This window comes from Hevea brasiliensis, chromosome 9 (assembly GCF_030052815.1).
Source record: "Hevea brasiliensis isolate MT/VB/25A 57/8 chromosome 9, ASM3005281v1, whole genome shotgun sequence".
NCBI classification, from domain to species: Eukaryota; Viridiplantae; Streptophyta; class Magnoliopsida; order Malpighiales; family Euphorbiaceae; genus Hevea; species Hevea brasiliensis.
Window position 1 is genome coordinate 49,967,186 of NC_079501.1, and position 12,527 is coordinate 49,979,712.

The 12,527-nt window shown below is 36.1% G+C and overlaps 1 protein-coding gene across 1 annotated transcript; it reads left to right on the forward strand.

Moving 5' to 3' along the window:
• Window positions 1-8,147: 8,147 nt before the first annotated feature.
• LOC110657195 (NAC domain-containing protein 43) lies at window positions 8,148-10,045 on the forward strand. Its single transcript, XM_021814307.2, has 3 exons — window positions 8,148-8,508; window positions 8,616-8,884; window positions 8,995-10,045. The coding sequence occupies exons 1-3, from the start codon at window positions 8,325-8,327 to the stop codon at window positions 9,814-9,816; spliced, it is 1,275 nt and encodes a 424-aa protein (XP_021669999.2). The 5' UTR covers window positions 8,148-8,324; the 3' UTR covers window positions 9,817-10,045.
• Window positions 10,046-12,527: the final 2,482 nt, after the last annotated feature.

Below are 12,527 nucleotides of genomic sequence, written 5' to 3' on the forward strand. Positions count from 1 at the left end.
ATTCAGGTATGCGTGTAGGCTGTAGCAATCATGATGGAACTTGATGTTCTGCCTTGACTTGCTGACATGTCAAGCATTTAGTCACATAGTCAGCTATGTCCTTCTTCATACCAGGCCACCAATACTGAAGCTTTAGATCATGATACATCTTTGTACTTCCTGGGTGCATAGCATATACACTAGTGTGTGCCTCTTTTAGAATACTGGCCTTCAATTCCCCATCATCTGGTACACACAGTCTTCCTTTGTAATACAGACACCCATCTGTTTTCACCTCATAGTCAGTTGCTTTTTCCCCTGGGATTTTGCTCATAATAGCCATTAGCTTCTCATCTACCCTCTGCCCATCTAAAATCTGCTGTAACAGGTTTGGCCTCACTTGCAACTCAGCTAAAATAGCTCCATCTCGAACCAAAGATAGACGGGCATTCAATGATCTCAAAGCTGTCATGGATTTTCTGCTCAAAGCATCAGCAACTACATTTGCCTTCCCAAGATGGTAGTCAATTTCATAATCATAGTCCTTCAGGAACTCAATCCATCACCTCTGTCTAAGGTTGAGTTCCTTCTGAGTTGGCAAATATTTTAGACTCTTGTGGTCTGTGTAAATGTAGCACTTTTCACCATACAAGTAATGCCTCCATATCTTCAGTGCGAAGATAATTGCTGCAAGCTCTAGATCATGGGTAGGGTAATTTTTTTCATGTGGCCTTAGCTGCCTGGAAGCATAAGCGACCACTTTCCCCTCTTGCATCAATACACACCCTAACCCATTATGAGAGGCATCACTATAGACCACAAAGTCCTTTCCTGACATTGGCTGTGTTAACACTGGTGCCTCTGTCAACATAGCCTTCAACTTCTCAAAACTGGTCTGACACTTGTCATTCCAGTCAAATCTGACATTCTTGTGTAACAACTTGGTCATTGGAGCAGCTATTAAGGAAAATCCTTTAACAAATCTTCTGTAATACCCAGCTAGCCCCAAGAAGCTTCTGACCTTAGTTGAATTTCTGGGAGGCTTCCATTCCATCACTGCTTCTATTTTCTTGGGATCCACCCTAATCCCATCAGCTGACACTATGTGTCCAAGGAATGCAATCTCATTCAACCAAAAGTCACACTTGGACAGCTTAGCATACAGCTTCTTTTCTCTCAGGGTTTGCAGAATAATCCTCAAATGCTCATCATGTTCTTCCCTGGTCTTGGAATACACCAAAATATCATCAATAAAGACCATTACGAACCGATCTAGGTATGGATAGAAGATATGCTTCATAAGGTCCATGAATGCTGTTGGTGCATTTGTTAGGCCAAAGGGCATCACTAGAAACTCATAATGCCCATATCGGGTCCTGAATGCAGTCTTTGGCACATCTGCATCCTTCACCCTCAACTGATGATACCCTGATCTGAGATCAATCTTAGAAAATACTCCTGCTCCCTTCAACTGATCAAACAGATCATCAATTCTAGGCAACGGATATTTGTTCTTCACAGTCACTTTATTCAACTGCCGGTAATCGATGCATAGCCTCAAAGTCCCATCCTTCTTTTTCACAAACAGCATTGGGGCTCCCCATGGTGACACACTGGGGTGTATGAACCCCTTATCAAGCAACTCTTGCAACTGAGTTTTCAACTCCCTCAATTCAGTGGGTGCCATCCTATAAGGAGCAATGGAAATGGGTGCTATACCCGGCAGTGTCTCAATAGCAAATTCAACTTCCCTTTCTGGTGGCAAACCAGGCAATTCTTCAGGAAATACCTCTAGGAAGTCTCTTACTGTGGGTATATCACTCAGGTTTGGCTTAGCCTGCCTAGTATCTACCACATGTGCTAGGAAGGCTTCACAGCCTTTCTTCATCATTCTTCTTGCAACTGTGGCTGAGATAACGTTGGACAAGAAATCTGTCCTTTCCTCCACAACTGTGATCTCATTAGCCCCAGTAGTTTTCAAAGAGATTCTCTTCAATTTGCAATCAACTATTGCCTGATGACGTGACAACCAGTCCATTCCCAAAATCACGTCAAACTCGTGGAAGGGCAACTCAATCAGGTCTGCCAAGAATTCATACCCATGAATCCTTAACGAGCAACCCTTGTATACTTTGTTCACCACTACACTGTGGCCCAATGGATTAGTGACCAAAATGTCTTTGTCACTCTCCCTTACTAGTATCCCCCTTTCTACGGGTAGGTTGATGCAGATGTATGAATGAGTGGATCCTGGATCCACCAATGCATGCACAGATGTATTGTAGAGGGAGAACGTACCCCTGATGACGTTCGGGGCATCTTGCTCCTCCTGAGCTCTAATGGCATAGGCTCTGGCAGGTGGTCTGTTATCAGGCCTCTCTGCTGGCTCAGATGCAGGCCTCTGTGATGGTCCCACTGCGTCAGATTTGCTAGATTTCCTACCCCTTTGTGGTGCAGGAGCAGGTCTGTCTGCTTGCGTTGGAGCAGCTGTAGTGGTTCTGCGTGGACAGTTCTTCAACTGATGCTCTGTTGATCCACACCTTAAGCAGGCACCAGTCACTCTCCAACACTCCCCCTTGTGCCACTTCAGGCAATGTGGACATGCAGAAGATGCTGGGGCTGGTCCCCTGAACCCCATCCCTAGAGAGCTGCCCACTGATGGTGTGGACTGACCTCTCCTAGGGGCCTGGGCCCCTGAGACTGACCCTGACCTTGTGGTTGACCTGAACTCTGTGCAGGTGGACCCTTGAACTTCTTCCCAAATGCAGGAGATGAACTAGACTGACCTGGGCCCCTCTTCTGCTGTCTCTCTCTTCTGGTCTGCTCACTTATTCTAACCTTTTCAACCTTTATTGCAGCTTCCACTAACTTGGTGAAGTCTGTGATTCCCAAGGCAGTGATCATGATCTTTATATTATCATTTAATCCATCTTCAAATCACTTACACCTTTCGGCCTCATTAGGGACTATCTCCCTTCCATAACGGCTCAATCTGACGAATTCCTTCTCATACTCGGCCACTGACAGCTGTCTCTGCCTCAGATTAATGAACTCTCTTCTTCTCTCTTCCAGGTATACACTACCCACATATTTCTTCTTAAATTCGGAGAGAAAGAAGTCCCAAGTTACTATTTTTGGTTGTACTTCACTGGACATAGTATCCCACCATTCATATGCATCATCTTGTAACAGAGATATAGCAGCTTCCAAGTTTTGCTCTGGAGTGCAGTGGAGTTGTTTTAAAACTCTGCCTGTTCTGTTCAACCAATTTTTGGCTACAACATAATCATCTTCTCCCTTGCCAAAGAAGTCCACTGCTCCAAACTTTCTCAATTTTTCCAGGTGTGATTTTAGTTGTGGAGGTGGTAGTGGTGGTGGCATTACCCCAGCCATTTGTTTGAAAAATTTGGCCATTTGCTGGAACATGGCTCAGAGGTGAAAGGTGCTCGCTTGAGTCAAGTGAGCAGGTGTTCTCCCATACCCCCAGTCTCAGCTGCTGCAGGTGGAGCATGACTCTCCACTTCCTCCTCAACTGCTCTCTGTGATGTAAGGTCCATATCCTATTCAAAATAAGAAAGAAAAACAGATCTGCATAAGTGTCACCTCGACTCTTACAAATGCAATGCATGGTATGGACTCAATCTAGGCCCAGAACCGCCTAAACCGTGCTCTGATACCACTAAATGTGACACCCCTTACCCGTCTACAGTATATCCGAGTAAGCTATGTCACACGGTGTACCGGAACACTCTATTTTATCTTAATTAATTTTCATCATAATTTTGAATATAACTTGTGAAATATAATCTATTTAAGTCATTTGTTGAAATTTTAATTTATTTGAGGTTCCGAAAATTTTATAGAAAATCCGGCAAAGTACCGGCTAAAAATGGAGAAAACAGTTCTTCGGAACCTGTGAAAAATACTTCCTATAATCATATTCAATCATTTCAAACTCCCATATCAAAATCTCAATATTTTTCAATTTCATTTCTTAATCATTCATCTCATGTGATAATCATATACAAGTCACAGATAGATATTCACTTTTCTATTCACAAACACAATTCTTATTATTTACATGAACATCAAAATACATTACATAAGTTCAATTACATATGAGAAAATAAAAGTTAGTTACAAAATACCAAATTGAAACCTAGTGTCCTACCAATGCACTGTGGATGGGGAGGTGACACGGATACTATGCAGAGCTGCAGGAGGGTCTCACCAAGTCTGCGGTCTACTGGGCTCTCGATCAGTATCTCCAGAACCTATGGTGGCAAAAGCAACGCGCTAAGCAATAATGCTTAGTGGTGCAAATAATAAAATAGAAGGAAATAACATAAATAAATATGCATTGAATGTATCGATGTTTTACTTGTTTTGTACTTGTTATAATCATTTATTTCGTTAACTTTATCCACTTTCATTCTTTTGGTTGCCCAAGTAACCTATACTGAATGACTGGATTGGATAAACGGGTAAACTGGCACTGGGTATCAAGTACCTCGGGCCATCACACCATCGGTCACATATGTATCTCCCGGTGTGTAACAGAACAGCTAACAAGCTGTAAATAATATGAGGCACGAGGCCAAGTCTCAACACAATGTCAAAATGGCTAAAAGCCATAAAATCACAGAATGGCATAATGCCATGTGCAGTACTGCTAACTGAACCCTATTGGCATGCCAAACTATCCAAACCAATCTTGTTAGGTATACTAGGGCATTTGATACTTTAGAATTCTTCAATTTTTGAATTTCAAGTTTTGATGTTACTATTCACTTCATTAGTCAACAAAAATGTTGACTTTTGCATAGAAAATAGGTACATTGGTTTTGACACTCCCAACATATCACATTTTGCATTCAAAACTTGTTGGCATTAATCACCAATACCATTTCTAAGCTTAAACCAAGGGAGCAGAATTTTTCAGTTTTCATACCTAAAATTTACTGTTCCATTAGTTGCTGTTGCAGTGAGAATTTGAGAAAATGACAAACATGAAAGTTGTTCCTTATTTTGTCTAGTTGAATTTCTTTTTTTGAATCACTCCATTTGGAGTTTTGTAGCTCCAGTTATGGTCTAAAAACCACAGCTGGCCGGATTGAAAAATTGCAGAATTGACCATATCTATAGTGCAGTGAATAGTGACTGTAACTGCTTTGTTGGATAGGTTCTGGTCATAATTTAGGGTAGGTTTCTTCATGAAAGTTGTTTTTCTATATCTTAACTTGTTGCTGTAAAAATTTCAGGTTAAATGGGCCATTTTACAATAAGTTTTGGCCAAATGAACAATTACTGTTCATTTGGTCATTCTGCAGAATCTGGTTGCAGGACATTCGGATTGGGACCAGTTTTTGGTCCACTTGCTTTGGTCTTTTGGCTATGGTTTCTTCACCAAAATTGTGCCATTATGTGTCTAGTTTCATGTCCAATTAGCCAAACACCAATTGAACCTACACAGCCAAAGTTATAGCTGTCCAAACAGGCTGGACTCACAGCCTCACCTGCTGCTCTCACTAGGCAGCCTACCAAATCAATTTGTAACACTATACTTCACTCCAAATTATGGTCAACTTACCTCAAATGGTCACTAATTGACCCTTAAGATGTTCATTCACAATTACATAAGTGAAACTCAAATTTCCCTCAAAACCCTAATTCCTAAGTTCTCAAATCTTACAATATACATGCCATTAAGGTTTTTAATTCACTTATACACATCAAGGAACATCCATAGATTTTAATTCCATTCAAGCCATTAACCTCAAGAAAGTTCATGGCTGCCGAAAATTGAAGATACTCTAACATGCATAATTTACTTCAAATTTTTATAATTTCTTAACTTAAATTGATGTTCTAACAAAATTAAAAAGAGTGAGAGGGAAAATATAGCACTAACCTCACTTAAGAGCTTTTCAAGAGCTTTAATTCTTCACCTTTTCTCTTTCTTTTTGCTGCCTAAAGGTTATGCAAGGTGCAAGGATGAGTTTTAGTGAATGAAGTAGGAGGGTTTATGGTGAAATGAGGATAGAAATGAAGCTTTGGTTGAAAATGAATGGAGGGAGAGGGGAGGAGGGTTTCGGCTGGTTTGGTTCTAAGGAGGAAGATGATTTTTTTTCTTTTATTTTCAGCCTCTTTTATTTGTTTTTTATGTATTTGTTGTATGGTTATTGGTGGACAATTTTAAATGACATCATTATGATGTCAAAATTCTCATTAACTTACATTTCTTTTTACTTTTGTTTTCTTATTTTCATTTCTCATTTTTTTTTATAATTTTTTCATCAATATTAATTCACATTTTATGTCATAATAATTATTTGCTTAACTGGACAAGTCGGCCAAAAATTGCCTCTGAAGGCGAAATGACCAAAATGCCCTCCGTTTGGCTTAACGGGTCAAAATTGTCTGTACCGATTGAAAAATTTTTCTTAATATTTTCTTGGCATTCTAATGCCATAGGAACCTCAATGACCCTTCTCTGGAGTCCCAAAAATTATTTTATAATTTTTCTCTTGGGTCTAGGGCTCCTAGTTGCGAGAACCGCAACTTCTCACTAGGTTACCCATCACTTGGGCACCGGCTCATTTAACTTGGTTGTATTTTATTTCTAAAATTTTTTCTAAATTTTTCTTATCAATATTTGAGTTAATTATGGTTCCTCACTTTAGTTTAAATATTTTTCCGGACGTTCTAGCTGTTCGGACCGATACTGGTCATCGGAACAGTAGAATGTACGGAGTTGCTACAGGGAGGGTGTTACATACTTAGATACCCTTCTACAGTATATAGACATAAGAAAGAAAATGATGATATAATATTTATTTCTCTCTATTATTTTAACGGAGAAATTGTATTTCTTTCATATTTTAATAATCTATCCAAACAACATAAATTAAATTAAATTTTCTTTATTTTTTTTCTCTTCATATCCCCCTCTTTAATTTCTCTCCATTTCCCCTACCAAGGGTAAAAGGAGGGAGTTAACCTTATTGTTGTCGATGAATGAAACTATGTTTTTATTGTTTCATATAACACCCGGCCGGGACTTTTAACCATTGTTCCTGGAAGGATAAGGATATTTATTACAATATAAATAAGTACATCATCTTTATCATTCATGGTAAATTTCTATAAATGGCATACAAACAATAATGAGCTAGCCAATTGAATAGAGTTAATTTTTGCCTTTTCCTTTGCAGTTCCCACCATAGCATTTGTGTTCTTCAAAGTGCAGTTACGTCATATAAAGTTTGGAGCTTTAATTTCCTATACCTATACATATGCTGATAATGGGACCGTTCACTGAAGTTCGAATTTACAGTGACTACATATAGCCTGTAATAGGCTCAGGTATTGTATCATACGAAGGGCAAAATGGATTCCATTACTATCTTCCCATAATTATGATATTAAAAACAGAAGAAATTTTCAATCGGAAAGCTTTTTTAGCGGCATTGTCCTGAATTCTCATTAGTGTTTGGCGACTTTTGGTGTAACGTAGAGAATCAAATGTTCATAAATGTGATAAGTTAATTTGGGAGTACTTATTCTTTGGTGAATTTGACTTTTTTCCCTCTTTATTTTCTATGGTTAGTGTTTTTATTTTGGATAACACGTAGGGCGAGTGAATTTTTGGGTGGTCAATTCATGATGCGGTGCCCTACGGTTTGTAAGTAGAATGATAAATGTGGAAAAAAAAAAAGGAGATGGGATACACTTAAACTGATGAGAGAGTCTCCACGAATACAAAGTCCATCATGATCATCTGTGTAATGAAGGCCATGAAAGCTCAGTGCCTCCGACCCCATCATCTCTGTATTGGGCTCTCGTCGTTGAGGTGGTTGCACAAGTAAAACGAGTGATGAGAGATTCTTTTAGGATATAGGTGGTTTTAGAGGAGCTTTTCATATAGATATTAAGGTCATGGGTTGTAGTTGTGATATATGTATTTTTGTTACCTCAAACGCATTTTTGGGAATTTTTGGACCCCACTATTAGCACCTGCATTGTGGGACCTGCGTACCCTACCTCTTTCTCTGTTTGGTCTCCTAGTTTTGGGTGGTTGGCTCTTCTCGAAGGCTTAGACCCCACACTAAGTTCACTAATGGCCATGATTCTATAACTTTTCATGCATATATACTTGGACCCTTCCCGTGTCCTACAACCATTATAAATTATCATGACTGCATTACCCTTTACGCACACCACCCCCAACTCAACACTTGGTCAATATTGTCTCTCATTTCTGGCTTCCCTTTGCTTTATCCTATTCCCTTAACTCTACCGCAGCTTTTCTTTTTTGATTTTATTCTTTTTTTTCTTCACTCATAATGCCAGAGGATATGAATTTTTCAATAAATGGTCACTCTCGGGTGCCTCCAGGTTTTAGATTTCATCCCACTGAAGAGGAGCTTCTTCACTACTACCTCAGGAAGAAGGTGGCCTATGAGAAGATAGATCTCGATGTCATTCGTGATGTTGATCTTAACAAGCTTGAGCCCTGGGATATCCAAGGTACTACTTTAATTTCTATCTTATATTTATATACCTATTAATACTTAAAAATATGCGAAATGGATGATTGATCAAATTTATTTATTTCATAAATTGGGAATATGCAGAGAAATGCAAAATAGGATCCACCCCACAGAATGATTGGTACTTCTTTAGTCACAAGGACAAGAAATACCCAACCGGGACTAGAACTAACCGAGCGACGGCAGCCGGATTCTGGAAAGCCACTGGCCGTGATAAGATCATCTACAGCGGCTTTAAAAGAATTGGTTTGAGGAAGACTCTAGTGTTTTACAAGGGGCGAGCTCCACATGGCCAAAAATCTGATTGGATCATGCATGAATATAGGCTTGATGATAGCTTTCATGACAGCACTGTAAGCCATTTTCCTTTTTCATATATGGAATTCTTGTTTCTAAGCTTTTTGGTTTTCATATCAGTCTTCCCTTGAGAATTACATTGAATAACTATTTCTGATGAATTCAGGTTTCCAATCCAATCGAAGAAGCAATCCCTGAGGAGGGGTGGGTGGTTTGCCGTGTATTTAGAAAGAAGAACTATCAAAAAACCCTAGAGTGTCCTAAAGGTTCATCGAGCTCGATGGACTCGAAGACCCAGATCCTTAGTTCTGGCAACGATGGAGTTCTTGATCAAATACTTCTCTATATGGGTAGGACTTGCAAGATGGAGAATGAATCATTTAGCCACATGAATCTATCCAACAACAGCAACAATAACAGCGTTAGATTTCTCTCATCTAACAACACAGGCATCGGTGAAGGGCTTCATGAAGGATTTATGCATCTTCCAAGGCTAGATAGTCCAACCCTTCCTCCGGTTACAATCAACAGCCCCCTCTTTGATGAAGATAATAATTTCAGATCTTGCTATCCGTCGTATGATGAGATGCTCATAGAGAATAACAAACCTTCCTCCCCCACCACCACCAACAACAATAATCACCACCACAACCAGCGCTACCACCTCCCCCCCAATGGCTTTGACATGACCTCGATACACGAAAACAACAAATCCGGGCTTAATGACTGGGCTATCTTGGATCGTCTGGTGGCATCACAGCTGAATGGTCAGGTAGAGACATCGAAGCAACTATCTTGCTTTAGTGACTCAAATGGGAGTTTTGGTCTGCCTCCTGATGATGACATGCAATTATCACAGCTACATGGGCACTCGAATAGATCAAGTCAAGGAAATTCTCAGGTCTACAGTAGCGAGAATGATATATGGACCTTCACTAAATCATCGTCCCCATCGTCATCAGACCCATTATGCCACTTGTCCGTATAACCCAAGTGTCTAAATATACCATAACAACATAGAATCTCCTATAGTCCTTCTAGGTATGTATCAGTATACGTTATATCATATATATAGTATATATATATATATATATAGCACATGTATTGGATAAATAATAAAAATAATCAAGTGATATTTGAGATAGGTTGGCAATGTAAAACATTATCATGTTATTTTCATTAATAACGATGTCGTCCATGCCCAAATTTTTATTCAAGAGACGAAAAAACAGCATGTCTTTGGTGTGTGTCTAGTGCTATTTTATCTTAATAGAAAATTTTTATTTAAATTTAATTTATTATAGATTTAAAATATAATAATTATAATGAAATTTATATATAAAATAAGTAAAGTTTATACTAACAAATATTAAGGTATAATAGTAAAATCTATTATATTTTTACAGAGAAAATTTAAGTTTAATTATTAAAAAAAATATTGTTAAAAGAGACAATCACGAATTTAAATGTAATAGTTTTATATTAATTTTAAAATTGATATATAAAAATATATAAAAAATAATAAAAAAATCTATAAATTTATATTTTAAATTTATATTTAACGGAGTGTGGATAAATATACGTTCATACATAATTATATGGAAATGACTAAGGTCTTACCCGAATACGTTAACCATATTGAAAAAGCTTGACAAGGTAATTATAGCTCTATGTTGACTTTTAATGGAGGATTGGGAACACAAATCATAATGCCCACTTGGCATGGCAATATTGAGAATGCGTCAATCCAAAGGGATCCATAGGTTATTATGGGAGTTGCCCAAGATGACTCGGCGTTTTTGGGGACTCACCTAACCATCGTATTATAATCGATAATTGAATTGATGGTAAAATTTAATTACTTTAATTAACAAAAGAATATTCTATTTTTTGATTTAGTTCAATTAATAAATTTTAAAATTTTAAGTTTTAAATAATTAATTTAGTTATTTTTAACTTAATATTTAAATCAATTAAAATAATCAAAAATTTTATTAATTAATATATAAATTATAATTTTTATATATACACTTTTAATTATTTTTAATGATTAGTTAATATTATTTGATTTACAATTATTCGTATATTAAAATGTATTTTTTTGCTTCCTTTTTGTAAATAAAAGATAATTATAAATATATTTTTAATTAATATTTTATTAGTTACTAATATAAATTAAATATTATTTTTTTATCATCTTAGTTATAACTGATTATCAATTAAATATATTTTTAATTTCAATCCATTCGATTTAATTATTAATTTAAAGTTATGATTTTTAATTAATTGAAAATTCTTTTGTTATATCATTAGTTCATTACAGTTCGTTGACAATTGTGAGTTTCATACGAATTCTAATAAATCAAACTGTTACAATAATATGTACATCAATTTTCCCAAATAAAGGTGCATGATCATCTTTTCGACCTCACGAAATACATGTTACATAATACTGCATGCACGAGAAGCACAAATATATAAATGGAACACCATGCTAGTGCATTTGTCTTGTCCCTATTGGTGCTTTCCTTCAATTCTTTTCTTTTATTTAATTTTTCTTTTCTTTTTCTTGGGTCCTAAATCATTTTGAAATATCAGCACAATCATGGATTATTGGCATCTTATGGGTTTAACATTGTGATGGATCTTGGCAGCTAATGAGACTATCTCGGTAAATGAATTGTTGGTATCTAATTAATAAGGAGATTATATGCCTAACTGAAAACTTGTTTAGACAAAGTTGAATGGATTAGATCAATTTGTGGATTTTTAATTACTTTCGCTGATACAACTTTCTTTATTTAGGCTTAACCATTAATTCTATTAAAGAAACAAAAAAAAAAAAAAAAAAAAAAAAAAACCTTTCCATATATATATATATATATATATATATATATATATTGAATTTCGAACTTTAGATGATTATTTTCAATATTGTTTCACCTTTACTTATTTTCTTTTTAAAAATAAATAATTCTGAAGTATTATTATATATATGGATATTTTGGTAAATATGGTATTAATTATGAATATGAAAGAATAAAAAGGGAGATTTAATTTTTTTTTTTTTTTTGGAAATGGGGATTTAATTAAATTAAGAATAGATGGATAGATACTATTCCAGGTATATAGTGATCTTGTTTACTTTTTAAATTTGGAAGATATTTTTATAGAAATATTTGTACTTGGCCCCAATTATTTGTAGGCACAAATACATTTATACCAAAAAGGAAAGTAAATTGTCTAAAAAGGGTCATAAAGAAAACGTTCATTCATCACCATGATAATTAATATAAATATGAATGATATTTTTTAAAACCTTGAAAGAAAATGCCATTAGGCATCCAATAACGTTAAAGATATACATATTATAAATTTACATATATTCCATTTGCCTATTTTCTTTGTAGTTTTTTTAATCACCTTTTTATTATGTATTCTTTCGTGTAAACCTTTCTTATATTTCTATACTAACACTATTACAAAGTAGACTTTAGGTAATGGTCTCTTTGCAGTGGTTATGAAATTGTCGCCTTTATTGATATATGACAACGACTTTATAACTAATATATACATATCATATGATTATTTAGGCTAGATTTTATCGTCATTTTATCCTTTTATTGGTTAATTTTAGTTACTTTTATTAGTTATTTAATTATTTTTCATATTTGCTAATTTTTAGTTTAGTTTGTGAAT

Excerpts from the sequence above, each read along its gene's own strand:
- LOC110657195 (XM_021814307.2), top strand. The coding sequence starts at position 8,325 with ATGCCAGAGGATATGAATTTTTCAATAAATGGTCACTCTCGGGTGCCT. Across the intron at positions 8,509-8,615 it reads TGAGCCCTGGGATATCCAAG|AGAAATGCAAAATAGGATCC; the intron begins GTACTACTTTAA and ends GGGAATATGCAG. Across the intron at positions 8,885-8,994 it reads ATAGCTTTCATGACAGCACT|GTTTCCAATCCAATCGAAGA; the intron begins GTAAGCCATTTT and ends TGATGAATTCAG.